General features: G+C 35.6%; 5 protein-coding genes across 7 annotated transcripts; 4 read left to right on the top strand and 1 right to left on the bottom strand.

The window, feature by feature from the left end:
• Positions 1–48: 48 nt before the first annotated feature.
• Positions 49–4013, top strand: LOC110805017 (cytochrome c oxidase subunit 6b-1). The gene is made up of 5 exons (XM_022010649.2): positions 49–231; positions 1570–1896; positions 2351–2433; positions 2526–2607; positions 3656–4013. The coding sequence occupies exons 1-5, from the start codon at positions 205–207 to the stop codon at positions 3707–3709; spliced, it is 573 nt and encodes a 190-aa protein (XP_021866341.1). The 5' UTR covers positions 49–204; the 3' UTR covers positions 3710–4013.
• Positions 4014–5295: 1282 nt separating this feature from the next.
• On the top strand, positions 5296–14691 carry LOC110804793 (serine--tRNA ligase, chloroplastic/mitochondrial). 2 transcript variants are annotated; one of them, XM_022010428.2, is made up of 11 exons: positions 5296–5632; positions 5720–5868; positions 7590–7683; positions 7759–7907; positions 8040–8132; positions 8524–8703; positions 9132–9298; positions 9879–10013; positions 10109–10202; positions 11401–11678; positions 14416–14691. In XM_022010428.2, exons 1-10 carry the CDS (start codon positions 5395–5397, stop codon positions 11665–11667), a joined length of 1566 nt encoding a protein of 521 aa, XP_021866120.1. In that variant the 5' UTR covers positions 5296–5394; the 3' UTR covers positions 11668–11678; positions 14416–14691. The 2 variants fall into 2 exon arrangements, with proteins under 2 accessions (XP_021866120.1, XP_021866167.1); XM_022010475.2 differs by having other exon boundaries at positions 5495–5632; positions 7583–7683.
• On the bottom strand, positions 13838–17523 carry LOC110804933 (probable galacturan 1,4-alpha-galacturonidase SALK6). Its single transcript, XM_022010556.2, has 4 exons — positions 17316–17523; positions 16163–16483; positions 14709–15224; positions 13838–14146 (listed from the first exon to the last, which is right to left on the bottom strand). Exons 1-4 carry the CDS (start codon positions 17433–17435, stop codon positions 13838–13840), a joined length of 1266 nt encoding a protein of 421 aa, XP_021866248.1. The 5' UTR covers positions 17436–17523.
• A 1254-nt stretch (positions 17524–18777) lies between these two features.
• Positions 18778–23194, top strand: LOC110804656 (uncharacterized). Of its 2 annotated transcripts, none has more exons than XM_022010344.2 (2): positions 18778–18999; positions 22214–23194. In XM_022010344.2, exon 2 carries the CDS (start codon positions 22235–22237, stop codon positions 23045–23047), a length of 813 nt encoding a protein of 270 aa, XP_021866036.1. In that variant the 5' UTR covers positions 18778–18999; positions 22214–22234; the 3' UTR covers positions 23048–23194. The 2 variants fall into 2 exon arrangements, with proteins under 2 accessions (XP_021866036.1, XP_021865984.1); XM_022010292.2 differs by having other exon boundaries at positions 18779–18999; positions 22209–23194.
• A 1575-nt stretch (positions 23195–24769) lies between these two features.
• LOC110774903 (peroxidase 11) lies at positions 24770–27208 on the top strand. The gene is made up of 4 exons (XM_021979802.2): positions 24770–25077; positions 25531–25722; positions 26353–26518; positions 26598–27208. Exons 1-4 carry the CDS (start codon positions 24844–24846, stop codon positions 27032–27034), a joined length of 1029 nt encoding a protein of 342 aa, XP_021835494.2. The 5' UTR covers positions 24770–24843; the 3' UTR covers positions 27035–27208.
• Positions 27209–27571: the final 363 nt, after the last annotated feature.

Genomic DNA, 27571 nt, shown 5'->3' on the forward strand with positions numbered 1-27571 from the left:
CTGCAATACACGTGTAAAATAGCAAATGGACAGTATTTTCACTACCATCGTCATTGACGCAGCAATCCTTTTCCCTTTCTTTCTCTCTCTCTCTCTCTCTCTCCTCCAGTGGCAGAGAGTAAAATAACACCTACCCTAAAACCTTCCCTTTTATCCCACCGCGACTTCTCCGAAGCTCGAACGCCGTCCATTCACCAACCTTCAATGGCGGCTGCCCCTTCCCTCTCCGAGGTAAGCTCATTTTCTCTCTCCTAATCGTTGTGTTGTGTGTATTATCGATTTCATTTCTATCTTTAAATCTGAATAATTCCTTGATTTTTCTTAGGTTATTTCGATCTGCTTTCTTCTTTAATTTTGTATTGGTTATTGGGATTTCAGATGGATTTGGTTATGTATTGGATAATGTGAATTTGAGATGTCAACTTGAAATGTTTGGTTTGAACTGATCCGTTTTTAATTAGATAGCTTCATTTTAAGCTGATTACTGATGATTCTTGCGGATTATATATTATCTTTACTTGCAACTTTTGATTTTATATATTGTTTATATATAGGGGGTTTTAGGAGATCTAATTTTGTGCTTTGCCTGGTGATGATACAAATTAAAATGAATTGTGGGTGCCAATTAGCTTAGTTGGTCCAAGACTAGGCATTGAATCTGGTCTACATCACTGCCATTTCTGGCTCTCATGAGAAAGTTAATTCAAATGAATTCGAAATACATGTTTATATTTCTGATTTGATGTTGTAGCCATCTTTAAGTGCCCCGTGATGGTACAAATTAAGTGAATTGTGGGTGCCAATTAGCTTAGTTGGTCCTAGACTGGGCATCGAATCCGGTCTACATCACTGCCATTTGTAGCTCTCATAAGAAAAACAATTCAAATGAATTCGAAATACATGGTTTTATTTTTGATGTGGAAGCCATATTTAAGTGCCTTTGATAGCCCTTGATTGGAAGCTTTAAAATGATTGAACGAAATAGAGCGTTGAACCCTGAAAATTGCCAGTTCTTAAAATGAAAGAGTTGGCTGTTGAAAGAAATATTTATTATATGATCATATCCAATTGCATTAGTTGAGTGATTGTTGCACTTGGATTTTATTTGTGTATGGGTCCAGAATACATGGGGTTTACTGATTTACCTGCCTTTGCGTACCCGCCAAATTATTTCCTTATAAATCTAGTCACTTGTTAAAATCTTTCCTATTATATGTGTAGAGTTTGGTCATGGAGTTCTTCTGCATGTAACTGATATCAATGTAATGTTCCTCAGTAATGCGCCATATATGGTTGGCGCACTTGTTTCTGCTTTCGAGTGTGTGTAGTGTATTGGACTTTAGTTTTGCATGCTTGGGAATGAAATTTGTTAGAAAACTTGTGATCACATGTTAGTTTAAATCTGAAATGTCTTCCTTTCTGCTGGTGAACTCAACTTGTTTATGCTTTTGAGTGTGTGTAGTGTATTGGGCTTTAGTTTTGCATGCTTGGTAATGAAATTTGTTAGAAAACTTGTGATCACATGTTAGTTTAAATCTAAAATGTCTTCCTTTCTGCTGGTGAACTCAGCAATATTCTTTGCCGAAAGATGAGAAACCCGTCGAATCAAAACCAGCTGAAGAAGCAGTAGTTGAGACAACAACAGAAGTTGTTTCTGAGAAAACCGAAGAAGCACCTGCTGCTGCTGTAGAAGAGAGCAATGAAGCACCCGCCCCAGCTGTTGAGAGTAGTGAGGCTCCAGTTGTTGAGAGCAGTGAATCTCCAGTTGTCGAGAGCAGTGAGGCTCCAGTTGATGACGCTCAAACAAGTAACGAGGATGCTGCTCCAGCAGCTGAGGAAAGCAGCGAAGCTCCAGAGCAAGAAGAATCTGGAAGTGAAGAGGCCGAAGAAATAAAGGTCAGTTTACTAAGAGTTGAATGGAAATACACTGCCTTCAATATGTTAGCTGTCTGTGTGTATCTTTAGCTCAACTTCCTTGTTCTTCTTCCATCCTACTTTGCTATCACAAATTCTTATTTACAAGTGGCGTACAATAAATATTGTACACCGGAGTAAAAGTGAACTCAAAATGCTTAAAAGTTACCCTTCTATATGTAAAAGTTATCTATTTTTTAGTTATATTTTTTTCATTTTCATAAAAATTATTTCTTCAGAATCACTAGTAATGTATAAAATTAATCATTTAACCCTTTAAAATGTTTATATAACAACATTTTTTCATAATATAAAAATTAATCAAAACACTATTAAAATACAAAAACTAGGTAGAAGTTATCTTGGTGTACAATAAATTTATTGTATACCTTGTGTGTGCAAGAGATTTTGCTTATCTATTTGGTATATGCTGCAGCTTGAGACTGCACCAGCAGATTTCCGATTCCCAACCACTAACCAAACAAGGCACTGCTTTACCCGGTACATTGAGTATCACCGGTAAGACATCTAACACAATCGACCATTTAAGTTGGTTTTTTTTTTTAAATCCTTGCTCAATGTGATTGGCTAATATTTTGTCTTTTTATTAGGTGCACAGCTGCCAAGGGTGAAGATGCCCCCGAGTGTGATAAATTTGCAAAGTTCTACAGGTCTCTTTGTCCTGGTGAATGGGTAAGTACATTGGATTCTTGTTGACCACATGGGATTTTTTGATGAGTAGTTTTATTCATATGGCACTTACAGTGATATAAGATTCCAAAACCTCTGCTCAAAATGATTGTAGTGTGTGGCTTGTATGTTTCCTATTATGATTGGAAAGGAAATGTAGGGAAAAGAGGGGCACAGAATTAACATTTTTTCATTATTTTAGTTTAGCAAGTCATAAATGAAGGGCATTCTTTGGTTGATGAGTAAACTAGAAAACTTCCTCCAAATCTAAAGGAGTTCAAGTTGTTAGCTTTCTTTCTGTGCCAATCATAATTTTGTTGAAAGCAAAGGAACCATTTTTGTTAGTTTGGTTTTCTTTTTCCTCAATCCCTAGTAAGCTTTCGAATCTACTGGTTACAATGAAGATGTGATCCTACTTATTCTTCCCAACCAAACAAATTGTTAAGGAACTTTTGAGGCTGAGGTTTGGTGGTTGAGAATTTGAGATGATATGCGAGAACACTTGGAGGGTTACTGGTTATAGTATGTTGTCACTACGGCTCCGTTTGGTTTGGTGTAAAACATTTTCAGTGCAAAATGATTTTCCATGGGAAAACACAATTCCAAACTAGTTTTCCTTTGTTATGTTCCTTGAAAGAAAATGGGAGAAGATGGTGAAGATTGAGGGGAAGAAAGGAGAGGGAGGAAAGGCGGAAAAGTGGTTTCCCTCCCTTTTAAATGGAAAAGGTTGTTTTCCATTCCTTGCCAAACCAAACAATGTAAAATGGTTGAAAAGGGGAAAATCGTTTTCTATGAAAACATTTTAGACTACCAAACAAACGGAGCCTACTTGTCTGAATCATGACAACTGAAGGATTCAAATTGAGATATTTTAATCACCTCTTTCTCCCTAGTCTCCTGCTGTTATTGTAAACTTCATCATGAAAATTTCCTTCTAATGTTGCCTTAAACATACGTAGAAGTAGATAATTCAATTATTTTTTGGGGTCAGATTTCCATGTTGGACTGTTGGTTAATGTGGTTGCAAATTTGCAATGTTTGTGGAATGCAGATTGACAGGTGGAATGAACAGAGGGAGAACGGCACCTTTCCTGGACCTCTGTAAGATGAGTCTACCTGAAACGATGATTCATGTGGTTACATTGATTTTGTCTAATTCAACTGTTTGTCGAGGGAAACTGCTGCCGAAAGCAAATTTCATATAGAAGGCCTAGTTAATAAATTTAGGCTTGTTCATTGGAACTGAATTTAGTCCAAAAAATACAGAGAGATATGTACTTTTTGCTCATGTAATAATTTTGTGGTTATGTAATCCTGTTAACTGAGCAATGGAACTCAGTTATTGTAGGTCAAGTGTTCTCCATTTTTATACACTGATACTGTGAGTGAAATCATGCGGCACTTCAATAGTTCTACGGCTTCTACTTGCTTACTTTCTCTTATCTAAACATCAATTAAGGTTTTGACTCACTTGGTAAGACTCTTACCTTAAATGGAGCTATGAGGCTCAAATCTCACAAAGTGAGTGTAATTTGGATTGAAACTACTAACCCTTTGCTCTAAGGGCTGTTTGGTTCACTCAAATGGAACGAAATGATATGAGATTTATCAGGTATAGATTCACAATCTCATGTCACTCTATGTATGTTTGGTTCACTCAAATGGAAATGAATAATATGAGATTTCATACCAGAGAGGTATGGATTCATAACCCCATGTCACTCTATGTATGTTTGGGTCAATTATGAAATGATTTTTTATATCCCAGGATTGAATGTGAAAGGAATGTAATTAGAATCTTATGGGATCAATGGGGAATTGGGGATGAGAATTTGGGATGTTGGAATAGAGTTAGAAACTCATTGGTATAATTTTTTTTGTTGGATTCAAATGAGAAGTATAGCTTCAAAAAGAGGGAAAAAACAAGAAGTAAACAAACACACTAAACTTAGGGAGGAGCTAAGTGCGGGTAAGCCACGCCCCTAATATCTTCCTCCAAGGTCCTTCTAAGGGAGCTAAGTCTAGAATATTAAAACGACCAGAATGAGAGACGCTATGGTTAGCAAGTTAATCCGCCGCTTGATTTCCTTCCTAATAGACATGAATAAGTTTCACCTCCCAAATCCCAATCTATTGCTTGTAGCATATCCTTGCAATAATTTAGGTCATGAACGTTCACTCCACCTTGCATTGTGTTAGAGTTGAGAACTTGAATACAAGCAAGGCTGAATTGTTCCCAAATTCCCTTGTTGAACTTCCTGGACATCTTCCATCTGATCGTCGTGATTATTATTTATATCAAAGATTAGATGTGTAGTCTTTCGTTTTGGTTTTTTGGTTGATCTTGCAAGTTGCAACCTAGTCACGTTCTTCGCAAGATTTAGGGTTTTCTTTTTGCTTTCTGATAGAGAGAATTCGTCTAATGTATTTTCCTATTGGATGTGTTAGATCATTGGATGATCATGAGTTCCTATCCGTCAAATACGCCGTAAAATTTATCCATTAGTCTAAATTTCATTGTTAAAAAAGTTCAATCAAATATTAAAACAGATTTGAACGCCATTTCAACATGTCCAAGCAAACATAAACCATGGAATTATCAAGACTAATCATGATATATATGTCTCTAAAAACCACCCAAAACAAAATTAGAGGTAAATTATCTCATAAACCCTCACCAAAGTGTAATATGATTAGCCATTAGAACAATAGAACCCCCTTATCTATTCCCTCAAAACAGTCAAAACCTCTGTCATCTCCATCTTCCTCATCCATCTTCAACTATCAACAATGGGGTTCCCGCAATATTTAGGAGGAGCAACCTTCCACACCTTAAGAATGGCGGCTATTCCATCTCCTTCCCTTTTCAGACCCCTTTTAACCACCCCATCTCTTAACCTTCTTCTCCTTCCTCGCCCCACTAAACCCCCCCACCTCCGATTTCCTTCACTCCTCCGCCCTTTTTCTCTCTCCACCGCCACCGCCTCCGCCAACCAAGAAGCTCCCATCACTGCCCCGTCTGACACTGGTACTCCCTTGTCTTACATTTTCTGGGTTTCTCTCGTTGAAGTTCATTAATTTGAATTTGGTTTTTTTTTTTGATTTGGGATTATAGGTTTGAAGAATCAGTGGAAAGCAGCAATTGATTTCAAGTTTATTCGGGATAATAAAGATGCGGTTGCTGCTAATATAAAGAATAGGAATTCTACTGCTAATTTGGAGTTGGTTCTTGAGCTTTATGAAAAAATGCTTTCTCTTCAGAAGGTTAATCCTCTTTCTTTTTAATTGTTGATTCAGCTTTTTTGCATTAAATTTTTCTGAGTTAGTTTGTTGCTGTTACTTGAACACTAAAATGATTGTTTGGGGAGAGATTGAACTTTAATCAAATGCAACATTGTACATTATAAGGTCTAATTTTGACAAGTGTTTGATTGATGGAATTTGAAATGTGGGATGCTTGGAGAATGTAATCGACCATAGAAATTTTCTAGGGAAGAAGGTGAAAATGGTAGTGTGTGTAGGGAGTTGTCTGCGATGTCAACATTGGACATTATAAGGTCTACTTTTGACAAGTGTTTGATTGATCAAATTCGAAATGTAGGATGCTTAGAGAATGTAATCGACCATGGAAATCTGCTGGGGAAGAAGGTGAAAATGGTAGTGTGTAGGGAATAGTATGTGAGGCGATTTGTCCTTGTTTAGGAAGGTTTCTTATCTAGTTGCCTACCAAAAGTAATGCATCCTTTATCATCGCAAGGTCTAACTTTAGCGAGCGTTTGGTTAGTGATTTTGATACTTGGGATGCTTAGAGAATGTTATCTCTTGTGGCACTATGCCGAGAGCCTGAGAATGAAGGTGAAAGGTGGGCGTGTGTAGGATTTAGCTGTTAGGTCTTGCTTTCTTATTTAGTATGATTGCTTAAGTAGTTTCCTATGAAAGTGATGCACCCTGGCAAGATCTTAAGTTAAAGATCTGATCAAGTTACCTGTTTGATTGATCAAATTTGAAACGTGGGATGCTTAGAGAATGCAATTGACAATGGAAATCTGCTGGGGATGAAGGTGAAAATGGCAGGTAAGGTCTAACTTTAGCAAGTGTTCGGTTTTGTGATTTGATACTTGGGATGCTTAGAGAATGTTATCTCTTGTGGCACTATGCTGAGAATGAAGGTGAAAGGTGGGAGTGTGTAGGATTTAGCTGTTAGGTCTTGCAACTAGTTTCCTACCAAAGTGTATGCACCCTGGCGAGATCTTAAGTTAAAGTTCTGATCAAGCTACCCGTTATAGTAAGTTAGTAACAATATCTCTGAGCTTTAGCAGGATGGATTCTTCTTTTGTGAGATAGAAAGGGAAGATTTTGCAACAATATGAATGAACTTGTTTGGTTAGATACTTAGATGTTTAGCTGAAGTGATCTTTAGAAATTGACTCTAGGAAATTAAGCATGGTGCAACTTCATTTGGATGCTTGATAAAGTTGTTTTTAGTGAGATATTGCAAAATTTGAGGATTAGTGTTGTTAATCAGAGGAAATTAGTGGCTTTAACACTGGAATTTAGCAGATTAAGTTGAAAATGTGTACTTAGACTCTTAGAGAATTGTTTTCTTCGCCACCTTTAGGGAAAAAATGATAAAGGTTGTGTTTGGGTTCGGGGGTCTATCCTTTTGACCTTTTCAAGGAAATTAGTTCTCAAATTCTCCATTTTGGTTTGTAAATTAGAGAAATTATATTTGTTAAGCGTTAATGGGTGAAATAGATTAATGATAAAGGTTGTGTTTGGGTTGAGTGTCTATCCTTTTGACCTTATGAAGGAAACTAGTTCTCAAATTCTCCATTTTGGTTTCTAAAACAGGGAAGCTATTTTGCTAAGCGTTAAAGGATGAAATAGATTTACCATGCTTGTATGTGTATCATTTGACAACTTTTTGTTACTGCACTAGAGTAGGTTTCTTCTGAATTTAGCTAATTGTCGCTCACAGAGAGCAGGAGGTTGAGCAACTTCGTGGGGAAAGAAATGCGGTGGCAAACAAGATGAAAGGAAAACTCGAACCATCTGAGCGCCAGAAACTGATAGAAGAAGGTAATAAGAATTATATGTTGTTGCTCACTTGAAAATCTCTTCAAGGCGGAGAGTTCTGTAATGATTTGCATTTAGGTAAGAACTTGAAGGAAAAACTTGCCACCCTGGAGGAAGACCTCCTCAGATTAACAGACGAGCTTCAGCAGGAAGCACAGTGTATTCCAAACATGACTCATCCAGATGTGCCGATAGGAGACGAAGATTGCTCAATATTGAGAAAGATGGTAAATTTGCTCATACAATTCCGAGTTTTTCTCTTGTTTGCTTTAACGATAACTTGGGGGTGGTTGTTTAGAAATTGATTGTTGTTATCCAGGCTTTTTTAATGTACGTATATCAAAATTTTGTTTCTGTAGGTGGGCAGGCCACATGGATTTGGCTACACTGTCAAGGATCACCTTGAACTTGGCAAAGAGCTTGATCTTTTTGATTTTGATGCTGCGGCTGAGGTAATTTTCTGTTTCTGTAAGGCTAAAACTATCTTTCTATTGTTGTGTAAATGGCCCTTGATATGTGTCTTTTGATCACCTTGTAGTTATTTAGACATTATACCAGTAGTTCTCCTACGACGATTCATGTTAGCCGACCCCAAAACATTTTGGGACTAAGGCTTGTTGTTGTAGAAGACGCCTTATTCTCAGTACACAGATGATAAGCACTTTCTGGAAAACCTGTATTGTTTAATATTGTGCTTGCTATTGGTATAATGCCCAATTGATGCTTGGGTTTCTTAGTTAAAATTATCAATTAGTTTAGCAGCGGAAATTGTTGAGGTGCATAATCCCTGTTCATGTCTTAATTTTTATTTATTTAAAAGAACTCTTCTGCTTGCCTTTTTAGGTCAGTGGCTCCAAATTTTACTACCTGAAAAATGAAGCAGTCATGCTAGAAATGGCCCTTGTCAACTGGACTCTTTCCGAGGTCATGAAGAGAGGTTTTACCCCTTTGACAACCCCAGAAATTGTAAGGGCTTCTGTCGTTGAAAAATGTGGGTTTCAACCTCGCGCAGAGAATACACAGGTTTGTACAATGATTTTCTTTTGTAATTATTGATCATCCATTTTTTCATATATTTCCTTGAAAGTATGATAGTTTGATTCATAATTTATGGAGTGCCTTAAAACTGTTACCTGATTCGCTAGCATGAGATTGGGTACGGGTTCTTAGTTTGCTACATAATTTGCTAAATTAGACCAATTGTGACATTTTCATGTTATAATTTTCCTTTTCAGTTCGTGGGGTGATTAGAGAACTAGGTAGCACTTTGCCTTACTGTCAGGCTTGTCATATTGTAGTCATGACGCGTTTTATCGTTCCAAATGATTTTTTATAAGCATATCCAGTGAATTGCTTACAGATTTATGAAGCTGGTCATTGTAGGACTCAGTCGGAGTTGATATCTTGCTTGAATAATGAAGCTTATGTTGGGTCTTTTGGAACCTTCACAGGTTTATAATATTGCAGGTTCTGATCAGTGCCTCATAGGCACTGCTGAAATACCATTAGGGGCACTTCATATGGATTCAATTCTTTCTGAATCATCATTACCTCTGAAGTATGTTGCTTATTCGCATTGCTTCCGGACTGAAGCAGGGGCTGCTGGTGCAGCAACGAGGTAGATCATCTTAGAAGTTTTGTCTTCTTTATCTATATGCTTTAGGGGTGGAAATTCGGGTTAATGGGTCAGGTTCGGGTTTGGTTCCGGTCGATTTCGGGTTGTGTCAAAAAGTATCAGAAATATTGTAAAACTTAATATTACTACAAAATATGATAAATGGGTCAAATCGGGTCGATTTCAGTTCATTCGGGTTCGGTTCAGGTAGGATTGGAGTCGAGTTATCGGGTCGGGTCAAGGATTGCCAACCCTAATATGCTTCCTCCGTATTTATTCTCTTCTGAAACTACTTCCTTGTTGACTGCTACATCACCCTCATTTTTCAAATTTGGCATTTCAAGGTTATGGTTTGATTGACATTGCTGGTTTTCTACTCCACTGTTCTCCCAAAACATCATTGTTTCATTTCCTAAAAAATATTCACTCGAGTTATATATTTTCCTCATTATATTATCAGTTCACACTTGAAAATTGGTTCTTTTTGTACCTATACGGCCATACGGGTTTATTCAATGCAATACAACACGCTTGCCTCTGAAGATCCTGCGTCATCTGACAAGTTTGTTGTGATTTGATACAGAGGTCTTTACCGAGTGCATCAGTTTAGCAAGGTTGAGATGTTTGTCCTGTGTAAACCGGAGGACAGTGATTCATATCTTGAAGAGCTTATAGGAATTGAAGAAGACCTCTTCACAGCCCTGGGTTTTCACTTCAAGTAGGAAGAAAAACCATGTTCTTGCCTAAATATTTCATGGCTTTTACCTTTCTTTTCCTCTAATAATTTTTGTTGTCTACTTTTGGTGGTGGCAGAACCCTGGATATGTCATCTGCAGACCTTGGTGCTCCTGCTTTCCGTAAGTATGATGTAGAAGCATGGATGCCGGGATTGGGACGTTATGGGGAGGTACATCAACTATCTCTCTCTCTTTCTCTCTCTCTCTCTCTCTCTCTCTATATATATATATATATATATATATATATATATATATATATATATGTATGTGGGTACAGGTCGTTTAACGTGTAGCAATTGTGAGTTTTGGACAGCTACTATATCAGTTTATCTAGACCTGGCATTCTGCCAAAACTGATTTGACTGGAATGGCCCGACCCAACCTGTCCTAGACTAGCCTGATCCAAACTTTAACCTCAAATTAGGTAACCTGAAATTGCTCCATCTGATTGTAATTATACTATGATCAAAATTGATTAATTTTCTATACAAAACAAATTGACGATAGATCCAAAATTCTGAATATCTCTTGTTCCAGAACAGACGATTCACTGCATGAATATGACCCCAACTGAATAGACTCACTCAGCCCGACCCCGATTAGTAGGACCTGTTTGCCATCTCTAGAGTCTTTGCTGTTTGTTTTCCACACAAAAAACTGCCAGCTAAAACGCAGTATAGCCTGTTCATTCTTTGTAGGTTCTAGCAGGAGGCAAAAAGATCAGATAAAATTCTAACCCTCAACTGATATGGGGGACGATATACATATACTCTTAACCAGTGGAATTTCTTTTGTTTCTTAGGTAAACTAACAATTCTAAATGTCTGCTCGTTGCATTACATCTATACTAATATACAGGATGATTATATAGGATGATTTACATGCCACGAGTCATCCTCCCTTTTTCTTTAATTTTTAAAACCATATAACACCTTTTCCTCTCTCATTGTGGTTCATTTTGACTAAACCATTATGTCGATTCACTTTTTTTAGCTAGCATTCCAACTTCAATTGAACAATTTATATTAAACTCCATTATCGTCTTCTACTGGTGTTTCTACATTGTGATTTTTCATTCTTTCTCTCCTTTGTCACATGAAAATTTCACTATTTTTTTTATTAATAAATAATCTCGTGCATCGCACGAGCTAAAAACTAGTTGTTGTTTGGTTTTTGAGAAATGGTGTTCAAGTGGTAATTGGTAAAGCTATGTCTTTCCACACTCCCACACCTGGTTTTCGGGTACAATGCTTCTCATCTCCCCCTCCCCCATGTGTTGTAATTCCTCTGAGATAGAGGTAGTTGTGTACTTGAGTCAGCATCTTAGGTTGATCATTCATAGTTGGCATTTCTGATTTTCATTTGTAGATATCAAGCGCTTCAAATTGTACAGACTATCAAAGTCGGCGGTTAGGGATCCGATACCGTCCAGAATTGTCGCCTATGAATCAGAAGAAGGCTAAGAATACTCCAACACAGTTTGTGCACACTTTAAATGCAACAGCATGCGCAGTACCACGTATGATTATCTGTTTGCTGGAAAATTACCAACAAGAGGACGGCTCTGTTATCATCCCCGAGCCACTAAGGCCCTTCATGGGTGGGATTGAGAGTATCACCTACAAATCCAGATAGGAATATTTCTTGTAAGTTCTACCATTTTTTTTTTGCTTTCGAGTTCTTCACAAGGTGTGCAATTCAAATAAGAGTTGAGTTGAGTGTAGGTCATAACAGTTTGTTTATCATTTCGTAGAGGACGTGATTCCAATATCTTACTGTCCTTCTTACTTCATAACTAGATTAACTCCGTGCACGCTGGATATTTGAAAATTATTATTTGACCATATTTTTTATAAAATTAACTGAAATATTTATCCCTTAAATCTATTGCGTAGTTAATAAATCTTGAACGCACTCATTTTATCATATAATATATAGACATAAGGAAGTGACATGTGTCATTGCTGGTGTTTGTTTTAGTATAATGTAATAGATACTAGGCCAAGTTTTACTTGTGTGGAAGGTTTTATTAAAGTTTTTAATTTTTGTAGAATTGAAACTCCGCCTTAACCAGTTATCCTTGGTTGTTGAAGAAATCTGCCGAGGGGGGAGCACCATTTTCCTCTTCGGCTCCGTTTTGACAGAAACACTTTCCCAGGACAAAAATTGTCTATTTTTCTTTGTTTGTTTTGTTAAATGGATGGAAAATAATTTCCTCAAAGGTGGAAACAACTTTTCCTAGGTGAAATACATTTTCCTTTAGAAAAGAAGGAATGTCGTATTTTTCTATCCATTCCCTTGCATTTCTTTTTCTCTCCTCCAATCCATCTCTCCTTTCTACATTTACTTTCTCTTTCGGAAACAACAAAGGAAAACTATTTTACAATTGTGTTTTTCATTTGAATCAAACGGAGCCTTGAGTTCTTACTCTGCATCCAAATTTGTGTCATTTGTTTTTTTAAATCGAATTCGTGTTCTTCGATAGTCTTTTTATTATTAATAAAAAATTAAGTTAGGTTTTTCATTTGGATAGTTCCTGTTGGATTTGACCTATTATTTTGTGGGTTGATTGATATTTTGATTAGTTTTGTTTTATTTTTCATCTGGATAGTTCATGCTTGATCAATGCATTGCCTTTTTTGAAGTGTCATTTTAAATGTTTGCGAAAAAGAATGTGGCTATGTTATGTTTACCTTATTTTCACTTATTTAAGGAAAAATAAGTTCAAATAAGATAAGTTCAAATAAGATAAGTTTAGGGAAAATAAGGGTTATCCAAGTACAAGTTACAACTAAAATAAGTTTTGATAAGTTGAGACTTGAGATAAGATAAGTTTAAGCAAAATAAGTGAATAAAGCGCACCCTAAGCCGCACACATCCCATTACAAAATTATGCAACTCAATAAAGCAGTTATTTTAATTAAATGAACCCTGGTGTTAAGGGTGTTTAAAGTTTGGTCTATAAGAGCAACTCCAATGGTTGGAAAATAGACCTGCTCACGAATAAAAAGAATATATGAGCAGGTAGCCCACCGTTGTTGCAATAATGACATCAGCAGCTACTAAAACATTGTAGCTATTTTGGGCAGGTAGCTCAAAAAATAAAAGGGGAAATATATGAATTAAATATTATAGGAGCTACAAGAGATTGTAGCCCACCAATGTGAAAGTTTATAGCTTAAATTAATTGCAGCTAGAAATATGATGTGGCTAATTTAGCTACATCACCTTGTAGCCCACCATTGGAGTTGCTCTAACCATACCAAACTGCAAACCAAACAATTTTTTAGCGGTTTTGTTCGGTATACAGTTTCAAAATTACGGTTTGGTTTGAGAATATTTTCAAAACGTGAACCGTAACACAAACAGCTTTATGCAACCGCAAACCAAACAGTTTTTTAGCGGTTTTGTTCGTTATATGGTTTCAAAATTACCGTTTGGTTTGAGAATATTTTCATAACGTAAACCGTAATAAACCGCTTTATGCATAAGATTTTCTTTTTTTGTATTTATTTTATAAAAATTATATTTAGTGTGAGTTAGTATTGAATTAGTTATATGATTTATTTTGCTAACATATTTATTCTCTCAATCAATCTTTTAATGTGTTTGAGTAAAAATTTATGTTACAAACTACTTTAACACAAAAAAAAAATTGTTTAACAGCAAACCAAATCTCACCAAACCGTATTAATACGGTTTGGTTCTTTGCCAAACCGTACTTTTATGGTTTGATTTGGGTTTCGTCCCAAACCGCACCAAACCAGACCGTGTTCACCTCTACCTAGTACGTCGTATAGTTCATTTATTTAGGAGAGGCGTGAGGGGCAGCCTGGGAGGAAACAGGGGCAGCATTAGTGGTAGAAGGCGAGGCACCAGGGGCAGCACCAGACGCGCCACAAGGATCGGGGTATTGCTTTCCGGAAGTGATTGGCTTAACATTTCTACATTCGGAGACGGCGGGCCCGCCGTCGAAAGTCAAGTTGATGTCTGCAAGCTCAACCTTATCACAGGGAGATCCACTGCTGCACCATAGCTTCACTGTTTCCTTACTTGTTGCAGTTCCCTTTATGTTTTTGAAACTTACATCACTCACCTTAACCTTTGATGGTGTCTGAAGATAAAAGTTCCAACAAAAGTCAGTGAAATTACATTCATTACAAGTAATAGGAACTTAATTTATTAAATCAAATGTAACACTTTTTTCAAAAATATAAGGTTTCGCAGGGCCGGAAATAGCCAAAATTCTCTTCAGTTTTGCTTTGTTTTATTGCGTTTTATTGCACTAAAACTACGTATTTGGTGTTGTAAGTACCTCTATGGCAGATTTGATTCTAGTTAAGTTTTGTTCGTTTAGTTTAATTCAAGTTGTTTTTTTGGTAGGGTTTTATGCGGGATCGAAAAAGAGGTCAGTGGACGTATCAGACGAAGATCGTATTTATCACGCTACGGCTACAACACGTCTGTAGACCCCCTCGTCGAAAAAGGCTGTAAATCACAACTATATGAAAAAGGGTATACAAAATGTGAAATGATGTTTTTATTTGATTCGATTGTAATGTGTTTGTTCGATTCAAATTTTTTTGTAGATACTGTATGACTTTTTATAAATGAATTAATTGATTATTTAAAAAAAAAAAAGGAACTTAATTAAGTCAAGATTTTTTTTTGTTTACCTTTCCCTTGCATTGGTCGTAGGGGCAATACTCTTGATTGATAATAATAGGGTTTAACACATTGTTAACAGTAATATCCTCAAAATGGATGTCTGAAGCACTAGCCGCATAAGAGTTCATCCAACTCTTGATCCTAGCAGCGTTTTCTGTGTCTGTAAATGTGCAATTCTTGACCGTAATACTTTTGCTGGGTTCTTCGTTAGGGTACCGGCCCATGGATCCGATACTGATACCGTGACCCGGCCCGCATTTAACACCCTCGATGTGAACGTCGACAGCTCCGTCGCCCATGGAGATACAATCATCTCCTGTACCGATATTTGCGTTGGTGACGGTCACCCCTTTTGAACGTCCGATGTGGATACCGTCTGTGTTAAGGCTGTCTTTTGGTGCTTCAATAGTTAAATCGTTGAATGTTACGTTTTTGCAGTCCAGAAGTGCCATGTGATATAACTTGCTGTTTAAAGATTTGATCCCGGCTATTTCACCGTTGGTGATGACGTTGAACCTAAAATTCTGTACGCATAGGGGGCCAATAGAAAAAATAAGTAATATAACATGATATTTACACAATTATGTTCAAATTTTCAAATTTTAAATATTGAAATCAGTGACAAAGCAAGAAATTATAGACAGGGGCAAAACTTAACGTAACATTTCTATGACAATGGAAAACAAAAAAAAAAACAAAAAAAACAAGCATCTCCTATGTCCTTATGTATTTGGTCCGTCCCATAAACATTGTCCAATTTCCTTATATAGTAACATATCCAACTATTTGCTCTACTTGCATAAACTCATAAAATTTTAAAAGCGTAAAATACAAAAATACTCCTTCCTTACAACATTTTGGCTAAAGTCTTAATAAAAACACTTTTTGCATATGAGGTAAATAATTAGGGACAAACGTTTTACCTTCAAGGAATTCTAATTTTCAAGGTAAAATTACCACTTGAGCTATACTCCGTATTAGACATGTATTTTGCATATCATATGGGAGACCATGACCCTCGCCAACCCCCTATTCCGCCCCTGACCGGAACCATAAAAAACAAGAAGGTATTTTTCGCCCAGGGAGCCGGGCCTAGGGGTGAGCAAGACCGGGTACCCCGTCAAAAACTAAGAAACCGATATCGATCAAATTCAGGTCCTGATTTTTGGAACCGGTGGACTCGGTTAAACAGGGTCAAAAAAGTTTGGAACCAGTACCAGAACCGGTCCAGCCAATGTTGGCTCCGAGTTTGAACCCGTCGGGTCCTTTTCGATTCTGCCTCCGGGACCGATTACCCGATATTTCTGCTCACCCCTAGCCGGACCCACTCATGCCACACGAAAAGCCACTAGTTGTATTGACACAAGTATATCATCAAAACAAAACAAACAAGCAAATAAACAATGGTTTTACAATTAAATGTGATGCACATGATAGACAAAAAAGATAGATAAACACATACATAAGGAAGACTGTCGCAAGAGCCAGTATCAGCACAATTGTTCTGCTTCCATGCCTGTTGTCCTTGTCCGTCGAAAGAACCACCACCGGAAACACCAGTCACGGTGAGGCCGACGATGTTTTCGAACTTAACCCAGGTGTCTTCATTTTTGAATTTGGCCAATTCCGGCGGCGCGTTGAAGTTTCCAGAAATTTCGAATGTAATAGGGGCTTTGCATGGACCCATAAACTTAACAGCAAGTAACGAATACGTTCCTTTTGGTACTACAATCTTTGCAGGGTTTGCTGCTGCACATGCTTCCTTCCATGCACTTACCAAACTCTAACAATATGATCGATCGACATCAATGTAAGATTTAATTTTGCTTAGTTAAAACTTAAATGTTGAAGAATAATATGCAAATCTAAATGGAAATTTTATGGTTTATAACACGGAGAACGTTCTATAACGAATGTTCCAATATAAAATTTTGACATTATTCACAATTGAAAACAAGATTCTATAGTTATTTCCAATACATGAGGAAAAAACGTATATATCCATGTGATGTCTTGTTTGATTCTTGGCAATATAATGAATACTTTAATAATATCAGAATTTTATATGTTCTGCTAATGTATAGTTAGAGATATGAATGATACAAAATGTGCATTGATTAACGTGAAAAGTATATTGGAACACTATTTTAACGTTTTCCGTTCAAAATTCCGTCAAAGGGCCCGCCAATAACAATTTATCTCAAATTGTTGGTAATTAAATCACAATTAAAGGTAATTTGCCCCAAATACAACTATATAAGGAAAATTTTCCAAATTATAAACCCTAATTTGCAAATACAATGTGGCTAATGACTTTTTTTAGACTAATTGCCTTTATTTGAGGTAAATTATACATTAATATGAAGTTAATTACCGATAAATGGAAGTATATTGGTGGGCCCTTTAGATAGAGTTTTAGATGAAAGATAATAGGTAGTTTTTCACATAAACTACATAAAAAATATAGTTATTTTCAAAATTACTATTATAAAAAGTAATTGCCTACAAAATCCAATCTAGATTGATCAACTGTTACAAGAAAACATTTGCTATTTTTGTTTTGTTTTGGCAAACATGTTTCTATTTTTCTAAACATAGATAGATGCATATTTTACCTGTGTTGCATCTCCATCAGGCTTGGCACCAAAAGTAGTTATGTCAAATACTTGGGATCTTGCAATGCTTACAAACATATAAAACAAAGAAATTAACAATGGAAGATGGAGTTTATTCATTTTGTTTTCTATACTTTTTGGGGGATTTTTTTTTTGTTTTTTTTCAATATTTTTGTGTGTTTTTATTTTTATTTATTATCATTATGTTAAAAATCAGATAGGTATTGCTTATATAATAATAGCTGAAATCTTTCACCAATCATTTGAATTACCAATTTTATTCAAGATGCTATTTTTAGCAAAGGTTGTGGCTATTAATGTTGCATATTTTTTTGCCTCAAAAAAATGTTCAAAATTGCCAAATTGCTTTAATTTCTTTCCTATTGATGGACAAATAATTCATTTACTATTTTTATACATACTACTCCGGTACGTACTACGTGTGTTGTTTATAGTATGACTAAATAAATATTTTATTATAGATCGAACTAGTTACAAGCACGTGCGTTTCATGTGTTCGTTGAGAAAATATAATTTTTTTACTCCGTATTAAGTTGTTTCATGTAGCATTATGATAATGGACATGTATCATGCATGGTTTTGCAACATATATGTTAATAATAGTTCTTATTTGCATGGTAAAGAAGATAAAGGACATCACACATGGAAATAAAACACGGTCGTTCTGTTATGGAACGCCGAGTTGTAACAGCTTCCTGACCCAACGTACGCAAAATCCGATTTATAATGGGGGAATAGAATTCACACAAAATTGACATTAATTATTTATTTATCTCTCCTCGTTTAAATGGACATCTATATTATTTAGTAATTGTTTCTCTCCTAATGCAAGTAATTAATTGTAATTATTGGACATCCACATTAATCGGTCGTTAAATCGCTTACATGATACCAAACGTAAAGAGTAATCACAAAATCGTATTGAAATGAGTTAATAAGGGTACAATAAGTTAATTGTACGCCAAGTGTGGACTGTGTGCAAGAGCAAGACCTTTTGAAAATTAAAAATGAACCAAAAGATAGTGATTTCCCACAAAAATGCTAAAAAAATGTTATAATCCAGAAATATATACATCCCTCTTCTAATAACTTCTCAATTTATCTTCCACGCCAACAATGGTTTAAAGCCTAATATTTTTTTTCCCCGTGTAACATTAAATTGCCCTGGAAAAGTTGTTTAACAAAATCGCCAATTCTAATGTCGATTTAATGGACTACATCACCACTGATTGAGTTGACAATATAGTCCTAACTTGTTATAAAAGATAGACCGATTTTGTTTGCTGATGTAAATAATAGATTGACAATTAATTAAAATATATACGTGTTTCAGTAATTTTGACATCTTTTAGCAATTTTGCTGAAAAATAGCTCCGAAAAGAGTAGTTAAACCGATTTTTTTATATTTTTTTCAAATATTTTTATGGAAAGTTAAACCGAATTTTATTACCGAGTGCGGAGTAATAAAGAAATGAACATCGTCTCCTTTCCAACTCCAAATCGCACAGTCTCAGATAGTTAGACTCGTCTCCATTCACAGTCGCAGCTGCATCTCCGTCCTCCTCTTAAAACCCTCCATTGAAAAGCAGTTATAGTTGTATCACCGTTCACCACCTCTAGTCGGCGCCACCATTACACCTTTTCTCTGCTGCTGCTATTTTCGGTAATTAATTATCTATTTTTTGTATCCATTTTTCTGTTGATTTTATTTGTATTTTGATTGATTCTAAATTGTAATTGCCTGCTATTATAGGTTTCAAGTTGTTAAGTATATTATGGGTTTTTTTGCTTTGTTTTGGTGAAATTTGTATTATCCTGTTTGATATGATTCTCATATGATTGATTAGGGTTACTGATTCCATTTTTCTGATAGGATGGGTTTCAAATTGTTAAATATATATTCTATTAGCTTTGTTTTGGTGTTGTTTTATGTCTAATTAATCTATTCACACTTTATAATTTTACTTAAAATTCGTATTGTTCTTCTTGATATGATCCGATTTGACTGACAGTCACTGTTCGATGTTCATCTCTCCCCGGGCTCAGGGACGGGCCTGACTTTATGATTAATGTAACGAATTTGATGAAGTGTTAAGGTGGAAGTAAGTGTTGATTGAATAGCTCTAGATCAGCCTAATGCCCATAAGTATCAAAATATGGCTTTGTTTTAATTGTTCAATTTGAGCTGGTTTAGCGTCGATAATGTTACCGGTGTCATATTGATAATTAGATGTTCGGTGCACAAGTTATATGGATTTTTTGACTCCTTTGTTGATATGAGTGCAATGGCAAGTGAAAATTTTCCCTAGTTCTATGGGGTTATGGGTTACAGTTAGGGGTTGCAGTGTTACAACTTACAATGCCAGTTACTAGTCTAGTGAAAATTTACCCTAGTTCTATTGGACTATGGGTTACAGTTAGGGGTTGCGGTGTTACAACTTAAGAGCTTACAAGTTCACAACTAGTCTAGTGTTTGTGGTCAAGGATGGTGTGGGTGCCGGTGGTATGTGGGAATTTCTTGGCTCGAAGAATCTGCAGCTCTGTCAATCTGGCTCACTGTTACCTGATTCGCTAGTATGAGATTGGGTACGGCTTCGCCATTCGTTACCTAATTTGCTAAATAAGACCAAAAGTGTATCATTTTCATGTTATAATTCGCTTTTTTTGGTTCGCGGTTCGTGGGGTGATTAGAGAATTAGGTAACATTGATCTGGCGTACTATGGAAACATAATTCTCAACCCAATGTCTGTAATTCGTTTTCCACCAAGGTGGAATAAGTGAGGTGAGGGATTAGATGGGTGCCTCCTTGCAATAGGGAAGAGGCTATTTTCATTTTTCATTAGGTTCTTGATTCTTATCGATCAAATATGAAGAACGTGAGAAGGAGGTCAATTAGATCATGCCTCATGGTGCGGTATCACTGATATAATGATTTTTTAATCTGAGAAGAATGATAAACTTTAGGAATCTATGTCTTATGACTTTATGAGAACTTTGAGAATATGAATCATTAAATTCCTTTATTATATGAGTCTGGGACATAGTTTTTATAGCACATGAATGATAAAACAGGGCTGACAAAGACTAAAAGAAACTAAGAAGTCTGTTATGCACAGTTAATTACATGAATGATGTGTTCTCTGGGGTAAAAAACCTTCAACAATGGCAGTCAATCCACATATTATACAGATTCATTATTTGAGACATTTTGGTATTTATAAACAGAAAGAGGCATTGTGGTTTTATCCGTTATGATCCAAAATCAAAGAATATATAATCTTTTTGTTCCATTGGAAAGTAACTGTTCCGTACTTTTTGATTTTTTCCCCCACTGAAAATTCGTAAGTACATTCAAGGTCAATACATAATATGTTTAGGCAAGAGGAAATTAAGAAAATGTTATTCTCTTAACTATTCGAGTAATGGAATATTATTTCCATTTAGAATGTCAATTTAAATCCAAGTGAATGCTTAAATTTCCAAATTTCCACAAATATTCTTGCTTGTAGGTGGGAAGTTGGAAAAGAAACTTTAAAGATTACTAGGATGTTGATCAATAACCAAAAGGTTCACAATGATTAAGATATCATTGTTACAAGGTCCCGGGAGGTGATAATATACCAATCTTACTCTTGATGCTGGAGACATTGTTCTTAACAAATTGCACAAGTACACTGTTGTTCATAAGAAGTTTCCTCACCTTGTTGTTTTCCAGTATAGTGTTTTTCTTAGATAGTTGAAATTAGATAAATTTACATTTCTATGCTGTGGTGAGTGCTTTTGTAGATATGAAGACAAGCCAAGAGAGTCTAGTATTATTAATGAGTACCTTGAGATTATGATTTAATGTGTCGCTACTTATACCCCTTATATTTGGTAGCCACAAAACAAGCCTGGCTGCTGATTACATTGGACAAGATTTAGAAAATCAGGACAAGCATGTGAAAAATGAATTTGAGATTTTGGAGCAGCAGTTAACTTTACTGTCTGTATTAGTTTATTAATTGAGGTTGATATAGTTTGTAAACTTGTAATTCTTGTCCCTCCCCCAGCTTGAACTTAAAATAGGTTTTGCATTTACCCCATTACAATAGGTTCATCGAGCACTGAAATGTCAAGTCTTGTAGAAGTGGTAGAATGATTGCAAATGTATTTGCCAACTCTTCTACGACTCACCAGCCTTGATGTATACACACACACAGTCACACCCTGATGAAAATATGATATGAAAACTTGAAATCATTGTACTCTGGAAAGGAAGTTTCAAGTGTGTTGCAAGGGATGTTAGGTGACGACATTATTGGAAATGAACTCCATAGTTTTCTACTTCTCCATCTAATGAGTGTCATGTGTGTTGTTAATTTTATGGTCTAAGTGATGTTAAATGAGAGCATTACTGGGGATGGAATCTATAGTTTTATACTTCATCTAATAACTTCCTCTTTCAACATTTCTATTTTAGACGTCCTGAAAGACTTTTTAACGTTTCTAATAGTAATATATAAGAAATTTTTAAAATGCTACTGCATACAAATCAATGAAGTACTTATCTAAATTATGATTAGGTGGAAACAAGGAAAAAGTGTGAAACAGATAATAAGCTATGTTCATTTATTCTTTTTCTTTCTCAAAACTTAACTGATACAGAGTAGTAGACAAAGAGAGTACTATTTAAGCGAAGGTGACTAGTACTCTTTGTATGTAAGGAGAGTATTTTTACTCCATATAACAGAAGGAATGATCAATCACTATTACGTATTGTTTCTTTTTAAAACATGAATTATGCTATTAAATTAGTTCTTTAGCACACAACATCGGTTTTAGCCACCGTTTTTTAAGATTGGCTAACTTTCCAACATTGCAACTTGCAGAGTAGCCATTTCAATTTTTGGAAGACATGGATGATGTACTGACAGAGACTCCCCCACCTTCAAGGTTCTCTGATGAAGATCTCAACATCTTCACCCCTCCATCTCCTTCACTCCCAACTCCATTTATTGTACTATCTGATCCTTATACTAATGAAACTCTTCGTCCTTCACTCCTCATCTTCGCATTATCACCTCCATCTCGTCACATATTTCACAATGTATCCTCTAAAAAACTCATAGGAACAGTCATCCTCCCTGAGATTCCCTTTTCTGGAAACTCAATTTCACCCTCTTTCAAGAACAAATCTTGCAACATTTACGCATTGAATGATACCGAAAAGCCGGTTCTTCTGGTATGTGTCCAGTTCGATGTACCAGCAGAGAGATGTCACGCTGTCTCAAAACTGTTGCTCGGTGAAAAGATTGTTCCAGAAAGGGTGTTGATTTTAGATTCAGTTCAGATACAAAAGTTTCGTGGCAAGTTATCAAGGGATGATACCGTGGCGTACAAGTTGGAGACATCTTTGGAAAGAAAAGGGTTTGGTGAAAGCCCGGTTGGGTCATCTCTTCTGAAGGATATGGGCTACTTCCCATCAGGAAGTGTGGTGGACGGGCTTGCTGCTGCTCTGTTGGCCCGGTGCCAAATCAGGAATATGCGAGGTATTTTGTGCGTTTCTTGGCCCGAATATGGTAAACCAGTGATGCAGTTGGTTAAATCTCTCTTGGTGAAGGATATCTTACCTGATTTTGATTTCTCTTCTTCTACTAGCTATGAAGATGAGAGTTTGAAATCTAGTTGGCCTAAGAATCCTCTGTTTGATACAGAATTGTACACCTGATAAAGTTCACTTTAGTTGAATTAGAAAAACATCTTATTTCCAATCTAGAAGGGAAAGATATTATGTTTTAAACCTTGTTGAGTTTTAGGTTGAAAATTTGTTACTTTTGAGGATATTATCTTGTTACCACTTGCTGTTCGATGTTTATGGCTTGTGTTATCGATTGGCTGCGTTCCTTTTTTTTTTTGAATCCTATAATCTAGCCGAGTTTATTTGTGTGTGAACACGTTTTAAGATGTTGGTAACCAATGTTGAAACGGCGAAAGAGGATGTCTTATGAGCAGTTTGGGGAACATGGGTTCTTCAGAGTTCATTGTTATAGGCATGTAGCTATAATTGTGTAATTGTCACAGGCTTGCAGATGATGAATTTGACATGTTCTTCATTGCTTCATCTCTCTCTGGTTGGTTCGGAAAAGAGTAGATTTTTATTTTATTTTTCCAATTTTGTAATAGGTGGTTTCAAAGTTGAGTAACTTGAGAGTAGAATGATGATATAGGTTGTTCATTTTAGGTTGTTTCTACTTTCTAGGTAGAAACACAGAAATTTGAACAACTCTACTCTCTGTAGTCTTGGAAATTCCAAATGAAAGTTATAGTAGTATTCCTTTGTTTTACGGCGAGTAGTTAGCTGCGTTTACTTAACTTTCTTATTGCAATTTGAGGGCAATACAACAATACAAGAAGAAGCTAAGTAGCTTCAATAGTGAATGTTAGTTTGCTTGCACCTATCTTTAATAAATGTACAAATGTGAAAATTATAAGAATAACTTAATCTTTACTTTTTACCTACGACGAGCAAATGAAAAATGGAGCTCTATTCTCTTCGCCTCATTCTTATTGCTTATTAGATCAGACAAGACTAGAAAAGGCAAAAAACAAACACATTAAACATTAAACATTAAACATTCAGATAGATCATACCAGATGAAGAGAACAAAGGCAGAGTGTAAGTGCACAATATGTTATATGTATTGTACACCCGAGTGTCTAAGAACTCCCTGTATCTAGAATCTAGATCAGGTAAAGCATTAATTAAGGCCATAAAAAGAAAAGTTGTTTAACGGTCTGTATATTTCGTTTATACATAAATATTTTCACATAAAACTTCAGACAACAGAATGACGAAAGCTTCCAACTCTTCAAGACTTCAACCATAACAGATAATCAATAATCCAACGATTTCTTGAACTTTTTGTTACACCATAATCTAATTAGCTGAATCTTGCATCATAGTTGGTGGCTTACCCTCTAATAATTCATTTTTCACATCTCACTTTCGACTCCTCTTTTTCCATTTGCTCTACCCCGTCCCTTAATACTTGCACCGTTTTGACTGGACACGCTTGCCAATGCACATCTTTGACCACCAATATTTTCAACTACATGTTATAAAAACTTAATTTTTTTCAATATTGTGAAAATATATATTAAGATTAAGTCAACAATATATTATATACTAATATTTGTTTTTATATACTAGAAATAAAATAGGGTCAAAGTGAATTATGTGAATAGTGCAAAAAGTCAAAACGACGCGAGTATTAAGAGACAGAGGGGTATTTCACTCTTGATACATAACTTGAGTTAAGGTGTTCCTACCAACCTTAATATTAGTTGCAACTCCTCTTGACTTTTAATGAATTTAGCTCCAAACAAAATGTAGAAATAAATTAATTGTTTTTGGATTCTATACACTTAAATACTTGTACACTCTCAAACTCCCTCCCACATTTTCCCAACTCTCTCTCATATTTCCTAGAGAAATAACAGAATAACAGCTTTTCAAAGCTAAAAATGGCGCCAAACCATCATTCAAAAATCTTAGTATTGTTGTTGGTAGTTTTGTCAATGATGATGAGCTTGATTTGTGGTGATACATCAAGTCCTCCTTTAACATTAGACTACTACAAGTCTTCTTGTCCTCGTTTGCTTAGTATTGTAAGGAAAGAGATGGAATGTGCTGTTCTTTCTGATACTCGAAATGCAGCTACAATTCTTCGTTTACACATGCATGATTGCTTCGTTCAGGTCAGTCCATATTCTCTCACCCTCCCGTTTAGGCCTTGTTCTCTTCACCTGATTTGGTCTGATTTTTCTAGTTTATGGTCTAGACCTGATCATCTATTGCCCGACCTGAAAAATTACGGGTTTGGGCAACCTCAATTAATAATTTTAGACCAAAGCCCAAACCCGGCCCGAAAAAGCCTGGAAACCCATTTCGGCCCGAAAAGTCCGCACCAAATTTATAGGTTTGGGCTTTCATTATTTTGTTAAAGCAGTGCCCGACCCGAATTATGATCACCTCTATTATGGTTTGATCTGGTTTGATCTGAAAATGTTTTCCATGAGTGATTTTGTTTTTTCTGGTCTGTTTTAATAAGCAATAAGAATAAGGTGAAGAGAACAAATTCATTTCATGTTTGATGATGATAAATGTATTAAAGTAAGGATGATTTTTTGTATTTTGACTTTAATTTACAGGGGTGTGATGGATCAGTGCTGTTGGATGATACAGTGACACTAAAAGGAGAAAAGAAAGCTGATCAAAATAAGCATTCCTTAAGAGGGTTTAAGATTATGGATCGGATTAAGATGATGGTGGAATCTGAGTGTCCTGGAGTCGTTTCTTGTGCTGATATCCTCACTCTTGCTGCCAGGGACGCGGTTATTTTGGTAACTTATTTTATGCTAATGATATTTGATATCCTGCTAATTACATACTTTATCCGTTCCATAATGATGTTCCAATTTAAAATTTTGACACTATTCATAATGGAAGAGAATCTTCTAAATTATTGTCAATGCATAAGAAAAAACATATTCACGCCGGGTCTTGTTTGATTCGTGCAGTGTACTTTAATAATATCAAAATTTTATAATTTTTACTAATGCGTAATTAAAGATATAAATGCAAAATATGCATTGACAAACGTGAAAATTATAAATTGAAATATCACTGTAGAACGGAGGTAGTATATAACCTTTTCTTCATTTTTTTTGGTAAATACTTCCTCCGTCTTTTAATACTCGCAACGTTTGTAAGTTTCACGCATGCCAATGCACAACTTTGATCATTTATATCTTGAATTCTCTTTATGCAAAAATTATAAAAAGTTGATAATTTGAAAATACTCATTGAGACGAATCTAACAAGATACCACATGACTATGTTTTATCTTATATAAAAAACACTACGAATAGTCAAAGTAGATTATATGAATAGTGGCAAAAGTCCAAACGTTGCGAGTATTAAAAGACGGATGAAGTAATATTTACTTGATCCTTTTGTATTGACTTTTGAAGGTTGGAGGACCATATTGGGATGTTCCTTTGGGGAGAAAGGATGCTCAAAGTGCAAGCAATGAGTTAGCAGATTCAAACCTTCCTGGTGCAAATGAAGGTCTTCTTTCCATCATCTCAAAGTTCGCTTATCAAGGCCTCTCTGTCACTGATATGGTAGCCCTTTCAGGTCAGTAACTCTTATTTTTCCTGAACTTATAATTTTTTTCCCGAAATAAGTGAAAATAAGGTAAACGTTGATTCTGTAGGTGCTCACACCATCGGAATGGCACGGTGTGAGAATTTCAGGGCAAGAATCTATGGAGATTTCGATATAACATCAGAAAAAGACCCCTTGTCAAAGACACACCTTAACAACCTAAGATCTGTTTGTCCAGCAATTGGGGGTGACAACAATGTATCAGCAATTGATTATGAAACTCCTAATCTTTTCGATAACTCGTACTATCAACTTCTTCTGAAAGGTCAAGGGCTCTTAAACTCGGATCAGGAAATGTATTCTAGCATGTTTGGGATCGAAACTAAGTACCTTGTTCGAAAATATGCAGAAGATGGTTTGGAGTTTTTCAAGCAGTTTGCTGAATCAATGGTAAAAATGGGAAATATTACTAATGATGATAGTTTTGTTAATGGGGAAGTTAGGAACAATTGTAGGTTTGTTAACTCATTGAGCCACAGTGAGTGAGTTTTCGGTTTTTATTGTGACCAAGTTCAAAAGATTAAATTTTATGTTGGAATCTGTTTTAATATGAAATCAGAAATGTGTAAGATTATTTTTGAACCTACAATATTTGGATCATGTTGTAATAAAATGATAGTTTAATTTATAAGATTATTGGTGACTTTTCTCTTTCTTGAATCATGAAAAATTTGTTGCAATATTATTGAAGCTAGAGATCAAATTATGCATAAATTGGACAATCTTTGCAATTTATTTTAGGGGTTCGTTTTTTCGCATATCTGATATGTGTGGAAACACACATATCAACTAAAAGACAAATAGCTAAAATACAAAAAAGGAAGTATCATTCATGTAAAAAAAGTATCAATCTGTAAAAAAAAGTACCATTCTGTAAAAAAAAAATTACCATTTGTGTTTAGAAAAGTACCATTTAATTTATTTATTTTTGTCTTTTTTCCTATTTTGTCTTTTGTTCTGATATGTATTTCCCCATACATATCTGACATGTATTTGTACTTCCTCTTATTTTAGAGGGAACTT

This window comes from Spinacia oleracea, chromosome 2 (genome assembly GCF_020520425.1).
Source record: "Spinacia oleracea cultivar Varoflay chromosome 2, BTI_SOV_V1, whole genome shotgun sequence".
Taxonomy (NCBI): domain Eukaryota; kingdom Viridiplantae; phylum Streptophyta; class Magnoliopsida; order Caryophyllales; family Amaranthaceae; genus Spinacia; species Spinacia oleracea.

Excerpts from the sequence above, each read along its gene's own strand:
- LOC110805017 (XM_022010649.2), top strand. The coding sequence starts at position 205 with ATGGCGGCTGCCCCTTCCCTCTCCGAG. Across the intron at positions 2,434-2,525 it reads CGGTACATTGAGTATCACCG|GTGCACAGCTGCCAAGGGTG; the intron begins GTAAGACATCTA and ends TCTTTTTATTAG. Across the intron at positions 2,608-3,655 it reads CTCTTTGTCCTGGTGAATGG|ATTGACAGGTGGAATGAACA; the intron begins GTAAGTACATTG and ends TGTGGAATGCAG.
- LOC110804793 (XM_022010428.2), top strand. The coding sequence starts at position 5,395 with ATGGGGTTCCCGCAATATTTAGGAGGAGCAACCTTCCACACCTTAAGA. Across the intron at positions 8,704-9,131 it reads CTCGCGCAGAGAATACACAG|GTTTATAATATTGCAGGTTC; the intron begins GTTTGTACAATG and ends GAACCTTCACAG. Across the intron at positions 10,203-11,400 it reads GATTGGGACGTTATGGGGAG|ATATCAAGCGCTTCAAATTG; the intron begins GTACATCAACTA and ends TTTCATTTGTAG.
- LOC110804933 (XM_022010556.2), bottom strand. The coding sequence starts at position 17,435 with ATGAATAAACTCCATCTTCCATTGTTAATTTCTTTGTTTTATATGTTT. Across the intron at positions 15,225-16,162 it reads CTTGCGACAGTCTTCCTTAT|AATTTTAGGTTCAACGTCAT; the intron begins GTATGTGTTTAT and ends CTATGCGTACAG. Across the intron at positions 14,147-14,708 it reads ACGACCAATGCAAGGGAAAG|ACACCATCAAAGGTTAAGGT; the intron begins GTAAACAAAAAA and ends TTTTATCTTCAG.
- LOC110804656 (XM_022010344.2), top strand. The coding sequence starts at position 22,235 with ATGGATGATGTACTGACAGAGACTCCCCCACCTTCAAGGTTCTCTGAT.
- LOC110774903 (XM_021979802.2), top strand. The coding sequence starts at position 24,844 with ATGGCGCCAAACCATCATTCAAAAATCTTAGTATTGTTGTTGGTAGTT. Across the intron at positions 25,078-25,530 it reads TGCATGATTGCTTCGTTCAG|GGGTGTGATGGATCAGTGCT; the intron begins GTCAGTCCATAT and ends TTTAATTTACAG. Across the intron at positions 25,723-26,352 it reads CCAGGGACGCGGTTATTTTG|GTTGGAGGACCATATTGGGA; the intron begins GTAACTTATTTT and ends TGACTTTTGAAG.